The sequence below is a fragment of the Gracilinanus agilis genome, chromosome 3, assembly GCF_016433145.1.
Source record: "Gracilinanus agilis isolate LMUSP501 chromosome 3, AgileGrace, whole genome shotgun sequence".
NCBI classification, from domain to species: domain Eukaryota; kingdom Metazoa; phylum Chordata; class Mammalia; order Didelphimorphia; family Didelphidae; genus Gracilinanus; species Gracilinanus agilis.
In genome coordinates, this window is record NC_058132.1 from 252,584,577 (window position 1) to 252,604,839 (window position 20,263).

A 20,263-nucleotide genomic window follows, 5' to 3' on the forward strand; every position below is an offset into this window, starting at 1 on the left:
CTTTCTTCCTTCCTTCCTTCCTTCCTTCCTTCCTTCCTTCCTTCCTTCCTTCCTTCCTTCCTTCCCTTCTTTCTTTCTCTCTTTCTCTCTCCTTCCTTCATTCCTCCCTCCTCCTCCTCCTCCTCCTCTTTTCCTTCTTCTTCTTCTCTCCCTTACTTTCTATCTTAGAATTGATATTGATTTCCAAGGCAGAAGTGCAGTAAGGTTTAAACAATTGGGGTTAAGTGACTTGCCCAGAGTCACACAACTAGAAAGTACCTGAGGCCAGAGTTGAACCCAGGAATTCCAGTCTCCAGGACTGGCTTTCTATCCACTGAGTCACCCAGCTGCATTGTATAAATATATACTACTTTTATATCTCATTTTATCCTCACAATAGTCTTGCCAAAGTAAATAGAGCAGGTATTATGCTAAATCCTGGTGCTTTCCCTTTTATATGATTTAGTCATTTATTCATTTTGTTAGCATTTATCAAGTATCTACTATGTGCAAGGCACTATTCTAAATACTAGGAATAAAATTATGAAAAAAATGATCCCTGCTTTCAAGAAACTTACAATCTAGTAAAGAGATGGAAGATCTATACAAATAACTCAACATAAGTTATAACTAAACAAATAGAAGAGGTCAAATATGGAAGTATATGAGATGTGGGGTTGTAGTTGGGGGTTATCTAGAAATGTTTCATGAAGGTACCTGAATTGTTCCTTCAAAAAGGGGAAGAATTTTAACAGATCAGTTCCCTAGATTTCCTAGATTGCCTAAAACTGATAATGAAATGTATTTCCCTCCTCATTGAGAGTCAAGGTGGTATGTGGCAGTGCTAGTATTAAAGATCCCCCTTTCCCCAACCAGGCTTTAACATCATTACTAAACTGTTGCCCTTTTCCCTTTCCTTAGATGTCAAGCAAGACTTTATGTTGGAACCCAGATGCTTATCCTCTGCTTCCGTGTATTCCCATCATTATCCTTACTCTGTCTTACTCAGCAGCCTGCTCCCTGAGATGCCTTTTAGAATCACTGTCCCATTAATATAATTATCCCATTTCCCTTCAGAGTCTTTTCTTAAGCCAAGTCTAAAAATCCCCCCAGGCTCTCGATTACCAAATCTCCTCTTTTTCTAGAAACCTAGTGAAATGGCTTCTTTCAGAAAGTTTTTTTTTTCTGAATAAATGAAAGTGAGATTGTAAATGCATTCCAGTTTCTCTATTTCCAAAAAGGAAAATCTATTACTTCACTTCCATTTTTGACCCCATCCAAAGGATTTATCCTCTATTTATATATGAAATACTGACCCAAATCATGCAGAGCTGTAACTTAGTAGAAAAGGTCTAGGCCTAGGGCAGCTACGTGGCATAGTGGATAGAAAACTGGGTCTGAGTCAGAATACCCATCTTTCTGAGTTCAAATCTAGTCTCAGGCACTTCTAGATGCATGATCATGGGCATGTCACTTAATCCTGTTGGCCTCGGTTTCCTCATCTGTGAAATGAGCTGGAGAAGGAAATGGCAAACACCTTCAGTATTTTTGCCAAAAAAAATAAACAAACCCAAATAGAGTCCTGAAGAATTCGACATGATTGAACAAAAACAAAAATAGTTCATCATTTTATGACCTTTAAAACTCTGGTCAAGTCACTTAACCTGTGTTTGCTTCAGTTTCCTTAATTATAAAATGGGAAGCATCTATCTTACAGAGTTGTTTTGAGGATCAACTGAGATAATAGTTTCAAAAAACACTTAACATAGTGCCTGGCATACAGTAGGTGCTATATAAATACATTCCCTCCCCTTTTCAGAAGGTTTCTAAATGCATAAAATTTAAATGCATAAAAGTACAAAAATATGTAAAATCTAAATGTATAAAAGTGCAAAAATGCACAAAATCTAAATGCATAAAAGTGCAAAAAATGTATGAAATACAAACAAAGCTAAAGTTTAGTGAAAATGAAGATTATTTGCTACCTCCAACCTCCCCCCATCTAAGTTCGTGGACCTTCTAAAATTTATCAGCAGATAGGTTCTGGACCCTTGGTTTAGGGAACTGCTGATATTTAGAGGTAAGGAAACTTGCTTAGGGACCCAATGCTAGTTAGTGAGTATCAATGGTGGGGACTACATATATTTAATATTGTTAATCCTTATCTATTTATTCAGTGTTGCTTGTTTGTTCTTTACATCTGCTTGTATATATCTCACTGATCTTGTATTATAAATGAATTGAGGTCTGAACCAGGACTCTATTGTTTCGGTTTGTCAGACTTCAGTACAGTACCAGATGCAAAATGTTGCTTAAGAAATGGTTTCCAACTGATTGACATACCACCCCAAACTGGTCCCTCACCCCAAATGGCTTCAATAAAAGAAAAAGTTCATTTATCACAGCTAATTGTCAGGAGAGATTGGCAAAATTCACAGCTGATTTTTTTTTCTGCTGCCTGACATCAAAGGAGCAGCAGTGAGCTATGCAGAGGCTTAAGATGGGAACAAGAAGTGGCCCCAAGGCTACTGGGGTCAAATCTAGATTGGTTCAAGTCTAGCTCCAACCATAGTTTTTGTTCTAAGTGTTGAATGAAGTCAGGTCTCCTTGGGTTACTTTGGCTCTGATCTCTCACAAGTCTTTGACTCCTTCCAGAACCCAAATCCAGAAATTCAAAAGATTTGAAGCTTTTATGAAATATTTCTGAAATGCCTCCTCCTACTCAGAAAAAATTTTTTTCTTTAGCTCCTGGGAAGTAAGCAGAACACCCATCTACAAGTGAAAATATGCTGTAAAGTCTTCTTAAAACATTATTTTCATGTCTCCTAAATTATGCAATTCATATGCTAATGGTCCTAGCTGAAGATTTTATGTGTGGCAACATTAGATTTCTAGGGTCGCTACAAATAAAACCTTCAGAAACCCTAGCTTCCCAGAAAATGGTTACAGACCAAGCTTTGCAGCATCTGAAATTGCTCTTCAGAAGGCAAAAGCGTGGTACAGGCGAGGAAACGATAATAATAATAATAAAAAGAAGACATAAAGGAAAGGGAAGGGGGAGGGTGAGAAACTCACTCCAGCTGCCATCACTTACCTGATCATCACTGGGAATTTCAGAAATCAGAAAGTGCTAGGGAAAAGTATGCATCTCTCCCACTTTCTGCACCAGCAAGAGGAAACCACTCAGCCTGCTGCTGCAGGAATTCAGGAAGAGCCATGCATGTCTCTTTATGACCCCATGTCTCATGAAATCATTCCCCATCCTTTTAACCTTTTCAGTACTCTGGGCCATACAGAGTAAGTAAGGTGGAATAGAGGGAAAGATGAGGATCTCTCTGCACCTGAATTCATATGATGGGCTTCCAACAAGCTTCAGTAAAACTGCTGTGGAAAAAAAAGTGTCACTATCCTGTTCTTTGGGGTAGCAAGGTGGCATAGTGGATAGAAGACTGAGCCTGGAGACTTATTTTCCTGAGTTCAAATCCAGCCTCAGACACTTAGCTGTGTGACCCCAGACAAGTCACTTACCCCTGTTGTCTCAGTTTCCTCATCTGCAAAATAAACTAGAGGGAATGGCAAAACACTCCAATATCTTTACCAAGAAAACCCCAAAGAGTGTCACAAAGAATTGGATATGACTGAAACAACTCAATAACAACAGAATACCTTTCTCTGAGAGTTACTTATAAAGGAAATTATTAGTGATGCCGTACTTTGAGAAAGGACCACATAATCATAGCTCTAGAGGTGGGAGGGACCACTGAGGTCATTTAGTCTAACCTCTTCATTTTATAGTTGTGAAAACAGAGTTCTTGAAAAATTAAATGACTTATCAACAAGCAAACCAATAAAAACCACATGATTATCTCAACAGATTCTGAAAAAGCCTTTGACAAAATACAACACTCATTCCTATTGAAAACACTGGAAAGTATAGGAATAGAAGGACCTTTCCTAAAAGTAATAAACAGTATATATCTAAAAGCATCATATGCAATCGGGATGAATTAGAAGCCTTCCCAATAAGATCAGGAGTGAAACAAGGCTGCCCATTATCACCTCTATTATTTAACACTGTACTAGGAACACTAGCAGTAGCAATTAGAGAAGAAAAAGAAATTGAAGGTATTAAAACAGGCAATGAGGAGACTAAGCTATCACTCTTTGCAGATGATATGATGGTCTACTTAAAAAATCCTAAAGAATCAACTCAAAAGCTAGTAGAAATAATCAACAACTTTAGCACAATTGCAGGATACAAAATATATGCACATAAATAATTACCATTTCTATATATTTCCAACACATTACAGCAGCAAGAGGTAGAAAGAGAAACACCATTTAAAATCACCCTAGACAATATAAAATACTTAGGAATCTATCTACCAAAACAAACACAGGAATTATATGAACACAACTACAAAACACTTTCCAAACAATTAAAACTTGATCTAAACAATTGGAAAAACATTGATTGCTCATGGGTACAATGAGCTAACATAATAAAAATGACCATTCTACCCAAATTAATTTACCTATTTAGTGCCATACCTATCAAACTTTTTTAAAAATTTTTTACTGAATTAGAAAAAAAACTATAACAAAGTTCATTTGGAAGAACAAAAGATCAAGAATATCAAGGGAACTAATAAAAAAAACCATGAAGGAAGGTGGCCTAGCTGTACCAGATATTAAACTATACTATATAGCAGCGGTCATCAAAAGAATATAGTATTGGCTAAGAGGCAGAAGGAAGGATCAGTGGAATAGACTTGGGATAAATGACATCAGCAAGACAGTCTATGATAAACCCAAAGAGCCCAACTTTTGGGACAAAAATCCACTATTTGACAAAAACTGTTGGGAAAATTGGAAAACAATATGGGAGAGATTAGGTTTAGATCAACATCTCACACCCTACACCAAGATAAATTCAGAATGGGTGAATGACTTGAATATAAAGAAGGAAACTGTAAGTAAATTAAGTGAACACAGAATAGTATACTTGTCAGATCTCTGGGAAAGGAAAGATTTTAAAACCAAGCAAGAGTTAGAAAAAATTACAAAATGTAAAATAAATAATTTTGATTATATTAAATTAAAAAGCTTTTGTACAAACAAAAACAATGCAAACAAAATCAGAAGGGAAACAACAAACTGGGAAAAATCTTTATAACAAAAACTCTGACAGAGGTCTAATTACGCAAATATATAAGGAGCTAAATCAATTATATACAAAATCAAGCCATTCCCCAATTGATAAATGGGCAAAGGACATGAATAGGCAATTTTCAGATAAAGAAATCAAAAGTATCAATAAGCACAAGAGAAAGTGTTCTAAATCTCTAATAAATAGAGAAATGCAAATCAAAACAACTCTGAGGTATCACCTCACACCTAGCAGATTGGCTAAAATGAAAGAAGGGGAGAGTAATGAATGTTGGAGGGGATGTGGCAAAATTGGGACATTAATGCATTGCTGGTGGAGTTGTGAACTGATCCAACCATTCTGGCTGGCAATTTGGAACTATGCTCAAAGGGCTATAAAAGAATGCCTGCCCTTTGATCCAGCCATACCATTGTTGGGTTTGTACCCCAAAGAAATATAAAAAAGACTTGTACAAAAATATTTATAGCTGTGCTTTTTGTGGTGGCAAAAAACTGGAAAATGAGGGTATGCCCTCCAATTGAGGAGTGGCTGAACAAATTGTGGTATATGCTGGTGATGGAACACTACTGTGCTCAAAGGAATAATAAACTGGGGGAATTCCATGTGAACTGGAAAGACCTCCAGGAATTGATGCAGAGTTAAAGGAGCAGAGCCAGAAGAACATTGTTCACAGAGACCAATACACTGTGGTAAAATCGAAAGTAATGGACTTCTGTACCAGCAGCAATGCAATGACCCAGGACAATTCTGAGGGATTTATGGAAAAGAATGCTACCCACATTCAGAGGAAGAACTTCAGGAGTGGAAACACAGAAGAAAAACAACTGCTTGAACACATGGGTTGAGGCGTACATGATTGGGGATGTAGACTTGAAACGACCACACCAATGCAACTATCAATAATATGGAAATAAATCTTGATCGATGACACATGTTAAAACCAGTGGAAATGCACGTCGGCTATGGGGGGTGTGTGAAGGGGAAAGTAAAGTAAAAACATGAATCACATAACCATGGAAATTTTTCTAAAAAATAAAATATTAAAAAAATTAAATTACTTGCCCAAGGTTATATGGATAATAAGTGACAGAAATTGAGTTTGAACCCAATTGTTCTGACTCAAGAACCAGTATTCTTTCCCACTGTTCCCTTCAATAGAAATCTATGTCTTTACTACTCACTTTAGGTAGAAAGGAGGATGGACTCAGAATAAGAACTGATCTCTTTCTCTCTCTCTCTCTCTCTCTCTCTCTCTCTCTCTCTCTCTCTCTCTCTCTCTCTCTCTCTCTCTCTCTCTCTCTCTCTCTCCCCTCCACCCCCCCTCGGCCAATTTGTAGGAAATGCTTGACTGCATATTTTTATAAAGGGTTTTGTTTTTCTTGTTTTCTCAATGGAAGGGGAAAGGAAGAGAAGGGAAAGGGAAAGACTGTTGCTCTGAAAATAAAAAGAAAATTTTACTTTAAAAAAATTAAGAAAAAAAATTAACCCACAGAGGCAGTTAGGTGGCTCAGTAGATAGAAAATCACATCTGGAGATGAGATATCCTGGATTCAAATCTAAGACACTTCTGTATAGTTGGAAAATCTTGAATCCCTGGAACTGCATTGCCCAGGATTCCTTTCTGTATTATTCACAATTCCTTTTCCTTTCTATTTCTGTGCATCTTTTGCGTGATTGTATATAAGTTTTGGGTAACGCCCCTCTCCCTCTCTCTTCCACATGAAGTGGGTGGGGAACTTTCTCTGTGTTCTCTAGCTCTCTAGTTAAATATTAATAAATCTCCACAAATATTATACTTTGGAGATATTGAATATTAATTTTAAATTCCACACTTCCTAGCTTTGTGATCCTGGGCAAGTCATTTAATCCCAGTTGCCTAGCCTTTACTGTTCTTCTACCTTTGAACCAATACTTAGTATTGATTTTTAAAAAGGAAAATAAGGATTTTTAAAAAAAGAAAGGAAGAATGAAACCTATGTCTGATACTGGAAATCAGGACAATATAATCAGACCAATATAGTGAAAAGAAACCATTCTTTTAGACTTTGATGAAAGGTTCTTCTAAGTAGCACCAATTTCTCTTCAAAAGTAACCAGTTATGACATTTATCCAACTGCTAGGCTTAAATTTTAGTGATTTTTTTTTGGTGGAAGCCATGGATAGTTTTCATTGGGCCTCTTAGCTTTGTAGAATAAATTTGGTAATAGCTACAGACACTGAAATAATCCCAAACTGTTTTGAGAAGGTGGCTTAGTTTAGATCAAGTTGAGTCAACTAGTATTATTAGGTATTTGTGCCAGGCACTTTCCTGAACACTGGGGATATAAACATAAGGAAAAATAAAGGCAGTTTCTGTCTTCAAGGAGTATAATTCTAGTTACAGAATTATAGAAAGGATGAGGGAGTGAATAACATACTATAAAAAGGAGTCATAATGGGAGGGAGGAGGGGTCCAGATGGAAAATGGCTTATCTGATCCTACCTCAGAATGGAGGTTCCAGCAAGAACTCATCAATGGGGGAATGGGGCTGCAAAGGCAGAGGGAGAGGGCAGATGAAGCATGGTGGCAAAAACCAGAGTGAATGAAAATAAGATGAGAAAGAGCAGCAGCACCCCTAATGGCTTCCCATCACATCAAAGATATGAAACAGACTTCTTCCTAAACTAGGAACTTAGAACTTTGTTTCTAGAAGGCAAAAGTGCCACTCCACCCCTGCACCAATTGTATCCAACTGAGACATTGCATGCTATTTCAGAAAAATCTGTGCATATTCTCCTTCTTTCAACTAGTTCCCACTTTCCTTTCAAAGGCTACATTTATACTCCCACTGAAAGCATAGGATATGGAAGTGATTTGAAGATTTAGAAACCTGATATTTTCATGCTATGCCCAAAACCTGGTTAGGAATTTGAATTCAAATAGGAGGTTATAAAGCTTTATTGAGAAATAGAAATTAGTGTTCCAATGATGGAGCAAAAGGTAAAGATAAAAGAAATCATAAGCTAGTTTTGTTTTAGAAAATCCAACAGAACTTATTATTCTGAAATGTCACCTAAAATACACCTAAAATAAAATTTAAAAAATCATTGTTTTTGTGAGGAAGAGTAACTCAAGGGAATTATTAAGTTTGACATATATGTCCAACTGGTATGTACATATACATATATATATATATATTACATCTATTCTTGAGTAGATGGATAAATGATAGGTAGATTGATGGATGGATGATAGATGGTCAGATAGATAGATGATAGACAGATGATAGACACAGACAGATAGATGATAGATGATAGACAGATAGATAGACAGATAGGTAGATGATAGATAGATAGATAGATAGATAGATAGATAGATAGATAGATAGATAGATAGATAGATAGATAGATAGACAGATGATAGATAGACAGATAGATGATAGACATAGATAGATAGATGATAGATAGACAGATAGATAGATGATAGACATAGATAGATAGATAGATAGATAGAGAGATAGACAGACAGACAGATAGATAGACAGGTAGATAGATAGATAGATAGATAGATAGATAGATAGATAGATAGATAGATAGATAGATAGATAGATAGATAGATAGATGGACAGATGATAGATAGGTAGATGATAGACATAGATAGATAGATGATAGAGAGATAGACAGACAGATAGATAGACAGATAGGTAGATGATAGATAGATAGATAGATAGATAGATAGATAGATAGATAGATAGATAGATAGAAAGATAGAAAGACAGACAGACAGACAGACAGACAGATATCACAAGGCTTCACAGAAGAAAGCATTTGTCTTTTGGAGCTAATTTTTTTCCTTTCTGTTGTTTTCTTTTTCATCACTATCTCAGTTTGCAAGGCAAAATCATTTCCAGGCACGAGTCAGATAAACTTACATGTCACAAAGAGAGGTCTTTTGGTGAGAAGAAGAAAGCTGATTTTTATTTCTTTGTTCCTATTCCTTATTGATGTTTAGGTAAGGAACAACATTAGGGGCCATGCAGCAAATTCTTAATTCTGGGACAGCACCATCTAGTGTCCATGAGTTTGAAAGCATAGGATTTTACCAAAGCCAGGAAAACTAGAAGTTCTAAGGCTGTGACTAGATCTGACAAGGCTTTACTCAGATTTACCAGAGCATTATTGCAAATACCAAACTGAAAGTTTTATTTGCTTTGATTTGCAGGATGGGGATGAGATGCTGGATTTAGGGTACTAAAGACAGGCTCAGATTCTGAATCAAATACTTGCTGTATCTCATTGCTTTCATCTGTGAAATGAAAAAGTTGGACTTAATGGCCTCAGTTCTCATTTTATGTTCTTATGCTTTAATGAATCTTTTCTACTACATAATTATAGAATCATGCAATCATGGGCATTTCCAAGTCAAATGGGATTTTATGCCAACTCCCTCTTTTCAGAGATAAGAAGTCAAATATTTTATACAAGGTCACATAGCTATTGGCAGTAACATAATTGTCTTCCAAGGGCAGAAGTCATCTAGATAACAGTCAAAAGGTCCGAAAGAGGTGAAAGAAAGGAAGAAACCCATTCTCCCCTCTCATCCTGCCACATTGCCTGCTTTTTTTTTCCTGGAAGAAACTCCAGAATTCATCCCTGCCCTGTCCTAAGGCAGGGCTAGAGAACATACCAGTGATACGTTCCATTTTATTTACAGAGGCTTTTTTTGAAGCAAGTTAAGAACTTGGTTTCAACTTTATTTCAGAACTGAGATGAAGCAAAGGGAAACAAGATATAATTATACTGCCTAGCCAAGCTCTTCCTTTCCCTAATGGGCTGCCAGGCTCAGACCTGGCACCTGGCACCCTCCCTTTTTTACAACGCAAAGACCCTTTGCTGAGCAAGGGTGCCAAGGATATAATGATGGGGAGAGAGAGAGAGAGAGAGAGAGAGAGAGAGAGAGAGAGAGANGAGAGAGAGAAAGAGAAAGAGAGAGAGAGAAAGAGAGAGAGAGAGAGAGAGAGAGAGAGAGAGAGAGAGAGAGAGAGAGAGAGAGAGAAAGAGAGAGAGAGAAAGAGAAAGAGAGAGAGAGAAAGAGAGAGAGAGAGAGAGAGAGAGAGAGAGAGAGAGAGAAGGAAGTGATAAAGGATTCTTTTGCCTTCCTTTTTAAAAATACTCATACCATTATTTTCAGATGTGGCCTCAAAAAATAGGATTCTGAGCACACTTTTTGAGCAGAAAGAGTTGAGTCCTAGGTATTTGGCTAATCAAAGAAGGCTTGACCCAATTAGAATCCCTTTTGAGAAAGAGCAAAGATCTAGAGGTTGGCATCAGTTATCCTGAGCCTTTGCTGAAAGATCAAATATGCAACCAGCCATAAAGATTAATGTAATGAAGCCTGTGACCTGTGTATAAGCCAATGATTTCTAACAATTTTTAAAACTCTGATCCCCCATCACTATAGAATACTAGTTTCAAGCCTGAGGCATTTTGTGAGCTGGTTGGTGGGCAAACTACTCATTTGGTGGTAAGAATGATGACTCAATATTCCTTGCCCATGTGAGTAAAAGAGTTGATAAGAGAACTTTGAAGAAGAGAGAATCTTCAATCTTCTCCTACACAGTTCTGGAGTCTCTTCACAACTGACTCCATGGAGTTAGAGAGAGAAAAGACTTTGGGAAGGGGTAGGTTTTCTGGTAGGAGAAATCCAGGTCCTCATCATTTCCCTGATTTCCTGCTCACTTCCTTACAGACTTCATGGAATTTCCCATTGGGTGAAATTTTGGCCTCTTTCTTGGTTGAGCTATCTCTAGTAAAATAAGTCAGAGATTATCATATAGATTTATGCTCTTTCAAATATGCCCTAACTTCCTATTTCCTCAATCTACTCAATTCCCATAATCTACTCCTCCATTTTAACTCAGCTATACATATTCTCCTGACCTTTCCACCAAACACAAATGTTTTACTTCCATGTTAATGAACTTCAAAATTCCTTTACCTGATCATATTCTTTTATTATTCCTTTTCCCTATGCCTTTGACCCCCAAACTCATTTTTGTCCCCATCATGACCCACATTCTCTTCACCCCTTAGTTCCTTTCAATACTTTCCTTCTTGGATACTCTTTTCTTCCATAATTTAACAACGGGGTGAACTAGTTCAACTTGGCATTAACCTCTAGTCTCAAATCCCTTGTTTGCTTATCTACTGATCATAGCTGGCCATAGATGTAGACAAAATGTGTATAACTGAAAAGCTGTGTACTTGCTATAAAGTACAAATTTTATTTTATTTATTTATTTGCTAATTAATGGGTACAGCCTGATCCATGTGAAGAATCTCAGGTAGGTTTCTCACTCTAAGTATTAGTGAAATGTAAACATATATTTTTATAAAATAGTACTGGTGAACTCTTCTAAAAGTGAGGGAAGGGAAACCATAGCACTAAGAATAACTTTTTAGGATGCCTCTTCGGAGACTTTGGGCAATAGCCTTCAGAAGCAAGGGTCTTTTTAGTTCACAAACCCATCCTCTCTCTTCCTTGAGCAAAGTATAATTATTTTAAAGTACCCATAATTAGTTCTACTTTTGTATCCAGGAGGGTAGGACAATGAAGCTGATCTTATACCAATACAACTCCCAAAAGGTTTTTATTTTGTTCTTGGACTGGGGAAGGTTCAGGGGGAAAAAAGACAGAAATAACTAATGGCATAATGAGGTAATATAAATTATTTAAATAAAGACTCCATAGCAGGGTTTTTTTCATTGTAGGGTGAAATTAAAATGAAATATTTGGGTATTTGCCATGTGCAAGGCATTTTGAAACACTATATGAAAATTTCTTTTGGCCAAAGCCCACTGAGGAAATTCTGCACTGTGAAATCTTTGATCTATTTAACAACCATCCTCTGAGGATCTCAAAGCTGCTCTCTGGTGGGGAGCAGGACATTATTCCTAATCTGAGGAATACAATGAGTAGGCTACAATACAATGAAACTTCGAAAGAGTTGCCTTAGAAACAGACTGACAGATGAGCATTTCCTTTCCTTTGGCCCCCTCTTTAAAAAGTTTGTCCATCACTGGTCTAGACAAAAAAAAAAAAAAAAAAAAAAAAAAAAAAAAAAAAAAACGGCAAAAGATACATAATACAGATTACGCTTAAAAGGATGTCTTTCCTCCCCATTTCATAACTGGTTGCCAAACATTTGCCTGCATACTTCTGCCTACACAGCAGTGATCAGTAAAAAGTAATGCTAATCATTTACATTTCTATAAAGTTCTATTCTATTCTATATAATAATCACATTTCCATAAGGTTTCTCTTAAAGCAACTCAAGGGAGGGAGAAAGAATAGTATCATCCTCACTTTACAGAGGAGGAAGCCAACGCTCAGAGTGGTCAAGTGATGTGCTAAAAACATTGCTTTGTTTTTCCTTGGTATGCTTTTTAGATTTGTTTATCTGTGTACCTTGGTTTCTTCTCAGCAGAATGTAAACTCCTTGAAGACAGGGACTATTTTGCTTTTGTCTTTGTATCTTCAATGCCTTGCACAGTGCAAGGCACACAGTAGAAAATTAATAAATGCTTATTGAATTGAATTGAATTGAAGGGAACTGAATTGTGTCAGGGGAAGGTACAAAATAGAAGTCAAATATATTTATTTCTAGGTGTTATCCACAGCTCACTAGATCTCAGATCTGGCCTCAGACACTTCCTCATCATTGAAGCCCAATTGCCTAGCCCTTATTTTTCTTCTGTCTTGGAACTAATACTTAGTATCAATTCTAAGATGGAAGATAAGGGCTTAAAATAATAACTCACCAGATCAATTTTCAAAATGGCACAGTACAAGAATCAGAGTTCTTGAATTTAGAATTAGATGATGCAATTACTGATCTGCCATTTGCTACCTCTAGGAGTCCAGCTAAGTCACAATCCTTTTTTGGGTTGCTAGTTTCTTGGAGGGGTTAAACTTTAAGACCTCAAAGATCCTTTGTAGATCTAGATGCTACTGATCTCCAATTTGTGTCTTGTGTTGGGAAGGGAAAGAGGTGAATCCTTCAGGCTCAGAAAAGGAGCATAACTAAATATCATCAAGGAGACAGAAAAAGAGGGAATTAAAAAAGAGTTGTGAAAAAAAAAGAAATGTTTGCCATGGGGAATGAGATGAGTGGAAACTTCAGGCATAGTGAATGAAAGAAATTGCTTACAAGGCAAAAGACAAAAACAAGGTAGGAAAATTCTGCCCTAAACTAGGCAGTCTCTGAATAATCACTCTGGAGAGAGTTTTTCTTCACAGTTTTGGCATTGAGATACCTGACATGTTTAATGTCTTCTTAGTGTAAAGGAAAAACAAATATTTTAACATAGCATTGCCCTGTACCAGCAAAAAACATATTCAGAAATAGTTCACTTTATTTGAAAGGCAGTATGGCATAGTAGATGGGATGTTAGCCTAGAAACCAAGAAAATCAGGGTTCAAGTAAAACCTTCTATTTGACAACTGGTAACTTAACTTCCAAATACTCTGGTTAATTTTTTTTAAACCCTCATTTTTAGTCTTAGAATGGATACTGAGTATTGATTCCAAGGCAGAAGAGCAGTAAGGGCAAAGCAATGGGGGTTAAGTGTCTTACCCAGAGTCACACAGCAAGGAGATACATTAAGCTCTATTTCCTGACCCACCTTGCTACCCTGACTCTAGCCAACTCTTCAAAAATATAAATGTCAGAGAGGACATTCACAAAGAATATGTTTCTATCTGGGACTTCCAGGGGAGGAGCCAATATGGCAGAGTAAACCAGAGCATCTTCAGAGTCACCATGAGAATCCTCTCCAACCAATATTTAAATATTACCACAAAATAAATATAGGAGTGAAAGAACCAAGAAGGAGAGAAAGTCAAACAACTTTCATGAAAAGAAAAACCCAAAAGGTAGGCAGAGAACATCTGGGACAATGGGGTAAGAAGAGAACACAATCAGTAAAATTATAGCAAGGAGTGAAGAGCAAACTAAGAGCAAGCCACACACCCCTATGCCAAGTCTGCTGTCCCAGGTCCAGAACCTGATCCCTAGATAACATTCAGACCCTGAGATCCTGCCTGGGCAAATAGTGGTCTAAGCCAACCCACGCCCCTTGAAATTTCAAAACCTGTGGAGAAGTCTAGAGTCCCAGCCCAGGGAAGTCTGGGGTAAAGTAGAATGATCTGTGTGAATCCAGAGTGAATCCAGGAGTCCCAGTCTGGGCTTGGGATGAGGACATAGTTCACAGTTTGGTGTGGCTGATAGTACTAAGTACAGTGGTATCTTGACACATGAGTTTAATTTGTTCCATGGCAAAGCTTGTAACTCAATTTGCTCATGTGTCATATCGAATTTTCCCATTTAAATTAATGGAAATGAAATTAATCTGTTCTAGCCCAAAAATACCACTCAATTTTTTTTTGTTTTTAAATACAAAAATGTACTTTATAAATAACAAATAAATATATTTATGGATAATAAAAAAGAAGGTAAAGAAATAAACTTGCTTATGAAATGTTATTTATCTTCAAGGGCAGGTGAAGATGTTGGCAGAGAAGGTTTTCATTTCATGTGCTATCACTTAACATAACTTGTTCTCTACACATATAATGCTACATTTAAATGCAAAATTGACCTTACACATTACTTACGATATGTAACTCATAAATAAGTCTTTTTCTTCTCTTTTTATAGCATTGTGAGTGAGTTGCACTTCCAAGTTCAGCAGATAATAATTTTCAATTCAGTCATCCAGTCAAGGGGACCAATAAGGAACTTCTTTATCAAGCCAAAACACAAGGCTTTTGCACTTAATCAGAATATATCTCTCTGTAGAGCCAAATTGCACATGCCTAGCTAAACTGAAGGTGTTTCAGGTTAGTAGTTCAGGAGGTTCTTTGATCACCACCCCCCCATATACCTCTCTATGCCTATGTCTATATATCTATATCTGCCTGTCTATGCCAGTATTTATATCTATGTCTACAGCTATGTCATTGTCTATATCTATGTCTGTGGCTATATCTATATCTGTCAATGACTGTGTCAGTGTCTAAGTTTATATCTAAGGTAGATTTTTTCATTCATAGTAGTTTTGTTATTAAGCTACTACCAGCTTCATAATTTTAGTTATTATAGTTTGATAAAGTCATCTTAAACACAGAATTAATAAATACTGACCCATTACAGTAAGAGACCTAAAATAAGAAGGCAGAGCATCATTATATTGTTTGACCTCAGCTGGGAATGTGTGCATCTACTGATTCAAATTTTTCACCACTCTTACTTTTGATCCTCTGGAAGATAGATATTATGTTATTATTCCCATTTCATAGTTAAGGAAACAAAGGTAAATAAAGGTTGTGACTTGCCCAGAATTGCACAGCTAGTCAGGGTGCATAGCTTTCACCAGCCGATCTAAGGATACATGACTCAAAAAAAGGTAAAAACCACCCACCCTAGACATTTTCCACTGAGTCATAGACCTATTGGGCTGCATGATTTGGTTGGTATTTTCATATTTATGAAGAGGGTAACTCCATATTATGGATCAAAAATGGAAGAGAAAGAACAGGAGTTTCCTGTTTAGAAATAGAGAAGCTTTGCAGCATTCACAATCTCACTTTCATAGTCACAGAACATTCCCTGAAAAACATGGTATTTCAGAATGATCTTAAAAGCACAAGTATTGAATCTGGGGTTATAAATAAATTTTAATCTTTAAGCGAATTTGCTAATAAGGAATCAAAGAATAATGACAGCCAGCTGCATATCTACATCCATATCTAATTTATGACACTCTGTCATCAATAAACATTTACTAAACATTTACTGCTAGACACATGGAAGCAGATAGATGACTCAGTAGATAGAATGCTGGGCCTGGAGTTTGGAAGACCTGAGTTCAAATCCTCACTCTGACACTTATTAGCTGTGTGACTCTGGCCAAATCATTTCACTTCTATTCATCATAATCTACTGGAGAAAGAAATGGCAAACCCCACAGACAGTATGGCCCACTGGATCAAGAGTCAGACACAAATGAGCAACAACAATGTGCTAGGCACTGGATATAAAGATTAAAAGTCCCTCCTTGTGAAGGAGCTCACAATCTAATGGGGAAGACAACATAAAAACAAGATCTAGACAGGATACACTGGAAATAATCAACAGAAAGAAAGCATTAATTGTAAGAAGGATTGGAAAAGGCTTCCTGTAGAAGGTGGGATTTTAGTTGGGAATTAAAAGAAGCCAGGGAAGCCAGGAGGAAGAGATAAGAAAGGAGAGATTCCAGGTATGGCGGAGACAGTGAAAATTCTGGGAGTTGGGAGATGGCATGTCTTATTTGAAGAACACTAAGGAAGCCAGTGTCACTGGGTCAAAGATTAAGGGGTGGGGTGGTGGGAGTTGGGGAGGGTATAAGATATAAGAAGATGAAATAGATGTCAAGGTAGGTTATGGGAACTCTGAATGACAAGCAAGATTTTTTTATTATTTTATTATTTTTTATGAGGTCTATATCCATATATATCCATATACACATTTAAATCTAGATATATGTGATGGAATGATCAGAAGAACATCTATACATCTCTCTATATATAAATATATGTACAAATATATCTATATCTATATTCACATATATAATCTTTATATATTTTATAAATATATTATATCTAAAGATCTTTGTGAGAATTTGTTTTTCATATACTGTATGAATTCCTACATGTTGGGAGAGCTACTGTGCATTCCTGTGTCTGGGATCTGGGTCAGAGATACCATCTAGACCAGTGATTCCCAAAGTGGGTGCCACCACCCCCTGGTGGGTGCTGCAGCAATCCAGGGAAGCGGTGATGGCCACAGGTGCATTTATCTTTCCTATTAATTGCTATTAAAATTAAAAAAAAATTAATTTCCAGGGGGCTAAGTAATATTTTTTCTGGAAAGGGGGCAGTAGGCCAAAAAAGTTTGGGAACCATTGATCTAGACTATTGCTTTTTGCATTTTCTTTGTCCTTGGGAATCCCAAAGAATATGTTTGTTTTAAACAGAATTTGGTTAATGAATGAAGGAGAGAAGGGTTTTTCTGGGTATGTGGTCTGTCCAGCTGTAGGTATGGGAAGGGGTGGTTAAGTTGATGGAACACCTCTTAATTAGCTATCATCAATTAAATATGTCATGGAATATTCAAGGGAGGGCCTCAATAATGAGCTCCTAAAAAGCTATTTATGGGGGCAGCTGGGTAGCTCAGTGGATTGAGAGTCAGGCCTAGAGATGGGAGGTCCTAGGTTCAAATCTGACCTCAGCCACTTCCCAGCTGTGTGACCCTGGGCACTTGATCTCCATTGCCTATCCTTACCACTCTTCCACCTAGGAGCCAATACACAGAAGTTAAGGGTTTAAAAAAAATTTTTTTTAAATTTAAAAAGCTATTTATTAGACTACCTGACCCAACTCGAGTCAACCCTGGTCTCAAGAGAGCCACAGAGATCGATATCACTTTATCAGTTATGATGCTGGCCTAAGAGATAAACCTGATATAATCAATCAACTTATATTCTCACCCCAAAATCAGTTTCTTGAGATAATTTTAATTGTAACATCTCTATTTATACATACATAAGGAAATGAGAAGTCTATAGTATATTGTTGAACTGTAATAGGCAAATTTATAAATTAAAATTTAGACATTTAGGCTAAGATAACAGCCAGACTTCATCAGGCAAGGCTGGAGGGTTCCAACTATGGAATGGTGAGAAGGGAGTTTTTTCCTGGCCTGACTCTGTTATGTCTGAGGCCGTGAAAGGCTGGTTTATCTGTCCCAGTGAAGAGCCTGGGAAAAGTGGATTTAATTTCCCCTCCCCAGTAGAATGTATAGGTACATAAGAGGTAGGTGAGCAGAGAGTGTATTGTTGTGTCTCTAGCACGGCACTAATACCTGGCACATAGGAGGTCCTTAGGAGGTGCTTGTTGAGTTGCCTTGAATCAAAGTCATTTTCAAGAGCCAGTGGTAAAAGAGAATGGCAAGTGCTAAAACATGTCAAATCTTCAAAAAAAAAATCATTATTTAGAACCAAATGCCTTTCTGGAGCAATTGAGACGGCTCTCCCCAAGCCCACTCCTGCCTCACCCCACCACCTCCCTCCACCCCCTACCTTCAAGGCAGCTTCCAAAGCTCATTCTCCAGTTTTCAGAATGACTTTTTACTCTGAAATCACTGCCTAGGATTAGAAGGCTTAGCAGAACCACAAAGCTAATGGAAACCACCTGAGCAGCGTGGCTTAGACTAGCCTAGCAGACAAATACCTGTTCTGGTTAATGGAATAGAGAAGAGCTGCTGAACAAGTTTGTTCTCGGAAGTTCTCAGGACCATGACGATGTCAGCAGGCAACGTGTCTCTGTTCTTCTCAAGAAAGCCAAAAGCATCATATAAAACCTGTATCAGAAACAGTAAATAAGCAAAAAATAAGCCGCCTGCTGTCAATAACGCGAAGAATTTGCCTAAGGTGAGTAATTAGTTGTGACAAGAGAGTGGTTTTAAGACAGACCTCTGAAGAGAATTCAGATCTAGTGCAGCTGTGTGCTTTCTAAATCTGGACCACCAAGTCAAAAGGAAGCACAGGCGAATGGGCAGTTCCTGATGGGCTCCTTAGCCCTCGCTTCTTGTCAGAGGTCTCTTACAGTGCGCAGGACAAATACATCACCAGGCAGAGTGAGGACAGCAATGGTGTCAGAGCCAGGAAGCCCCAAGTTCAAATCCCACCTCTCACACATTCGGACCCTGGGTGAGTCACCACCTCTCATTGCTCTTGTTGCTGAGAAGCTAGAGGGAGTTTCCTCTCAAGGAAATTCCTTATACTAATTAAGTCAGAAGTCTGGTGCCTGCCCTATTTAGTTATGTATAGAAATGAATTGTGGTTGTTACTCTTTTGGTTATTACTACTTTTTTGTTCAGTCATTTCAGACTCTTCATGACTCCATATCAGATGTCCTTGGCAAAGATCCTGAACTGGTCTGCCATTTTGTTCTTCAGCTCATTTTACAGAGGAGGAAACTGAGGTCGAGAGGGTTAAGTGACTTGCCCGGGGTCACACAGCTAATAAATGTTTGAAGCTGGATTTGAACTCAGAAAGAGGGGTCTTCAGGGTCATTACGCTGTCCACTATACCATGTAGCTCTACTACTACCACTAGCACTACTACTACCACTACTACTACCACTCCCCTCCACCTTCCCTCCCCATCCTCCTCTTCCTTCTCCTCCTTCTCCTCCTCCTCCTCCTCCTCCTCCTCCTCCTCCTCCTCCTCCTCCTCCTCCTCCTCCTCTTTCTCTTCTTCCTCCTCCTCCTCCTCCTACTACTACTACAACCAAAGTATTGTAATATTGGGAAGGAGCCAGGAGCCAGCTAGGTTTGAACCTCATCCCTGACACTTGGAATTTATGTGACAACAAACAAGTCACTTAAACTCTCTGAGCCTCTGTTTCTTCTGTCTGCAATGGGAACAATAAGTTCTCATTGAATTATTGCTTACATTCTTTATTAAATAATTAAATTATTGAATTGGTACCATTAAATCATACCTATTTCATGGGGTTGTGGTGAGAATCAAATGAACTCATGTGAAGTGCTCTGCAACCAATCCTGTTTAATGAGAAATTAGTCTTTTCTCTGCTTTTCATAAAACCTGATGTTTATCCAGATGAGCCTGGATCCTCTTAAGTCTCCTTCTCAGCTTAGATGTTTATTGTTTCACAGAATGAGGCTGTTGTGAACCACCCAGAAAGTGAACCTTATTAGGCAAGTTTAATCATAACTGTCAAGGAAATTATCTACTTTTACTGTATCACCTCAAGGCAGACTCATGAAAGCAGAATTTAATCTGCTTTGAGAATGAACTGCATGTTTACTTGATATCCATCTATTCCTGTATTCGTGTATGCTTCTCTTTAGGCAGGAAAGAGTATATACTTTATGTAACTACCTGAATAAAAGTCTGTTTTGTTTGCCATGTTGTTTCGGATAGGAAAGACTCCATCTCCAAAAAAAATTGCAAAATAATCAAACAATTAATAACTGAAAAAGACTGTATACCAGATGGGATGGCCAACCT

The 20,263-nt window shown here is 37.6% G+C and overlaps 1 protein-coding gene across 1 annotated transcript in view; it reads right to left on the bottom strand.

Annotated features, from left to right (window-relative positions):
• Positions 1-20,263, bottom strand: part of LOC123242218 (myosin-IIIb-like) — a 413,600-nt gene that overhangs the window by 116,583 nt on the left and 276,754 nt on the right. The window contains exon 21 of the mRNA XM_044669803.1: positions 18,459-18,588. Coding sequence (XP_044525738.1) covers positions 18,459-18,588 — 130 coding nt within the window. The remainder of the gene's footprint in view (positions 1-18,458; positions 18,589-20,263) is intronic.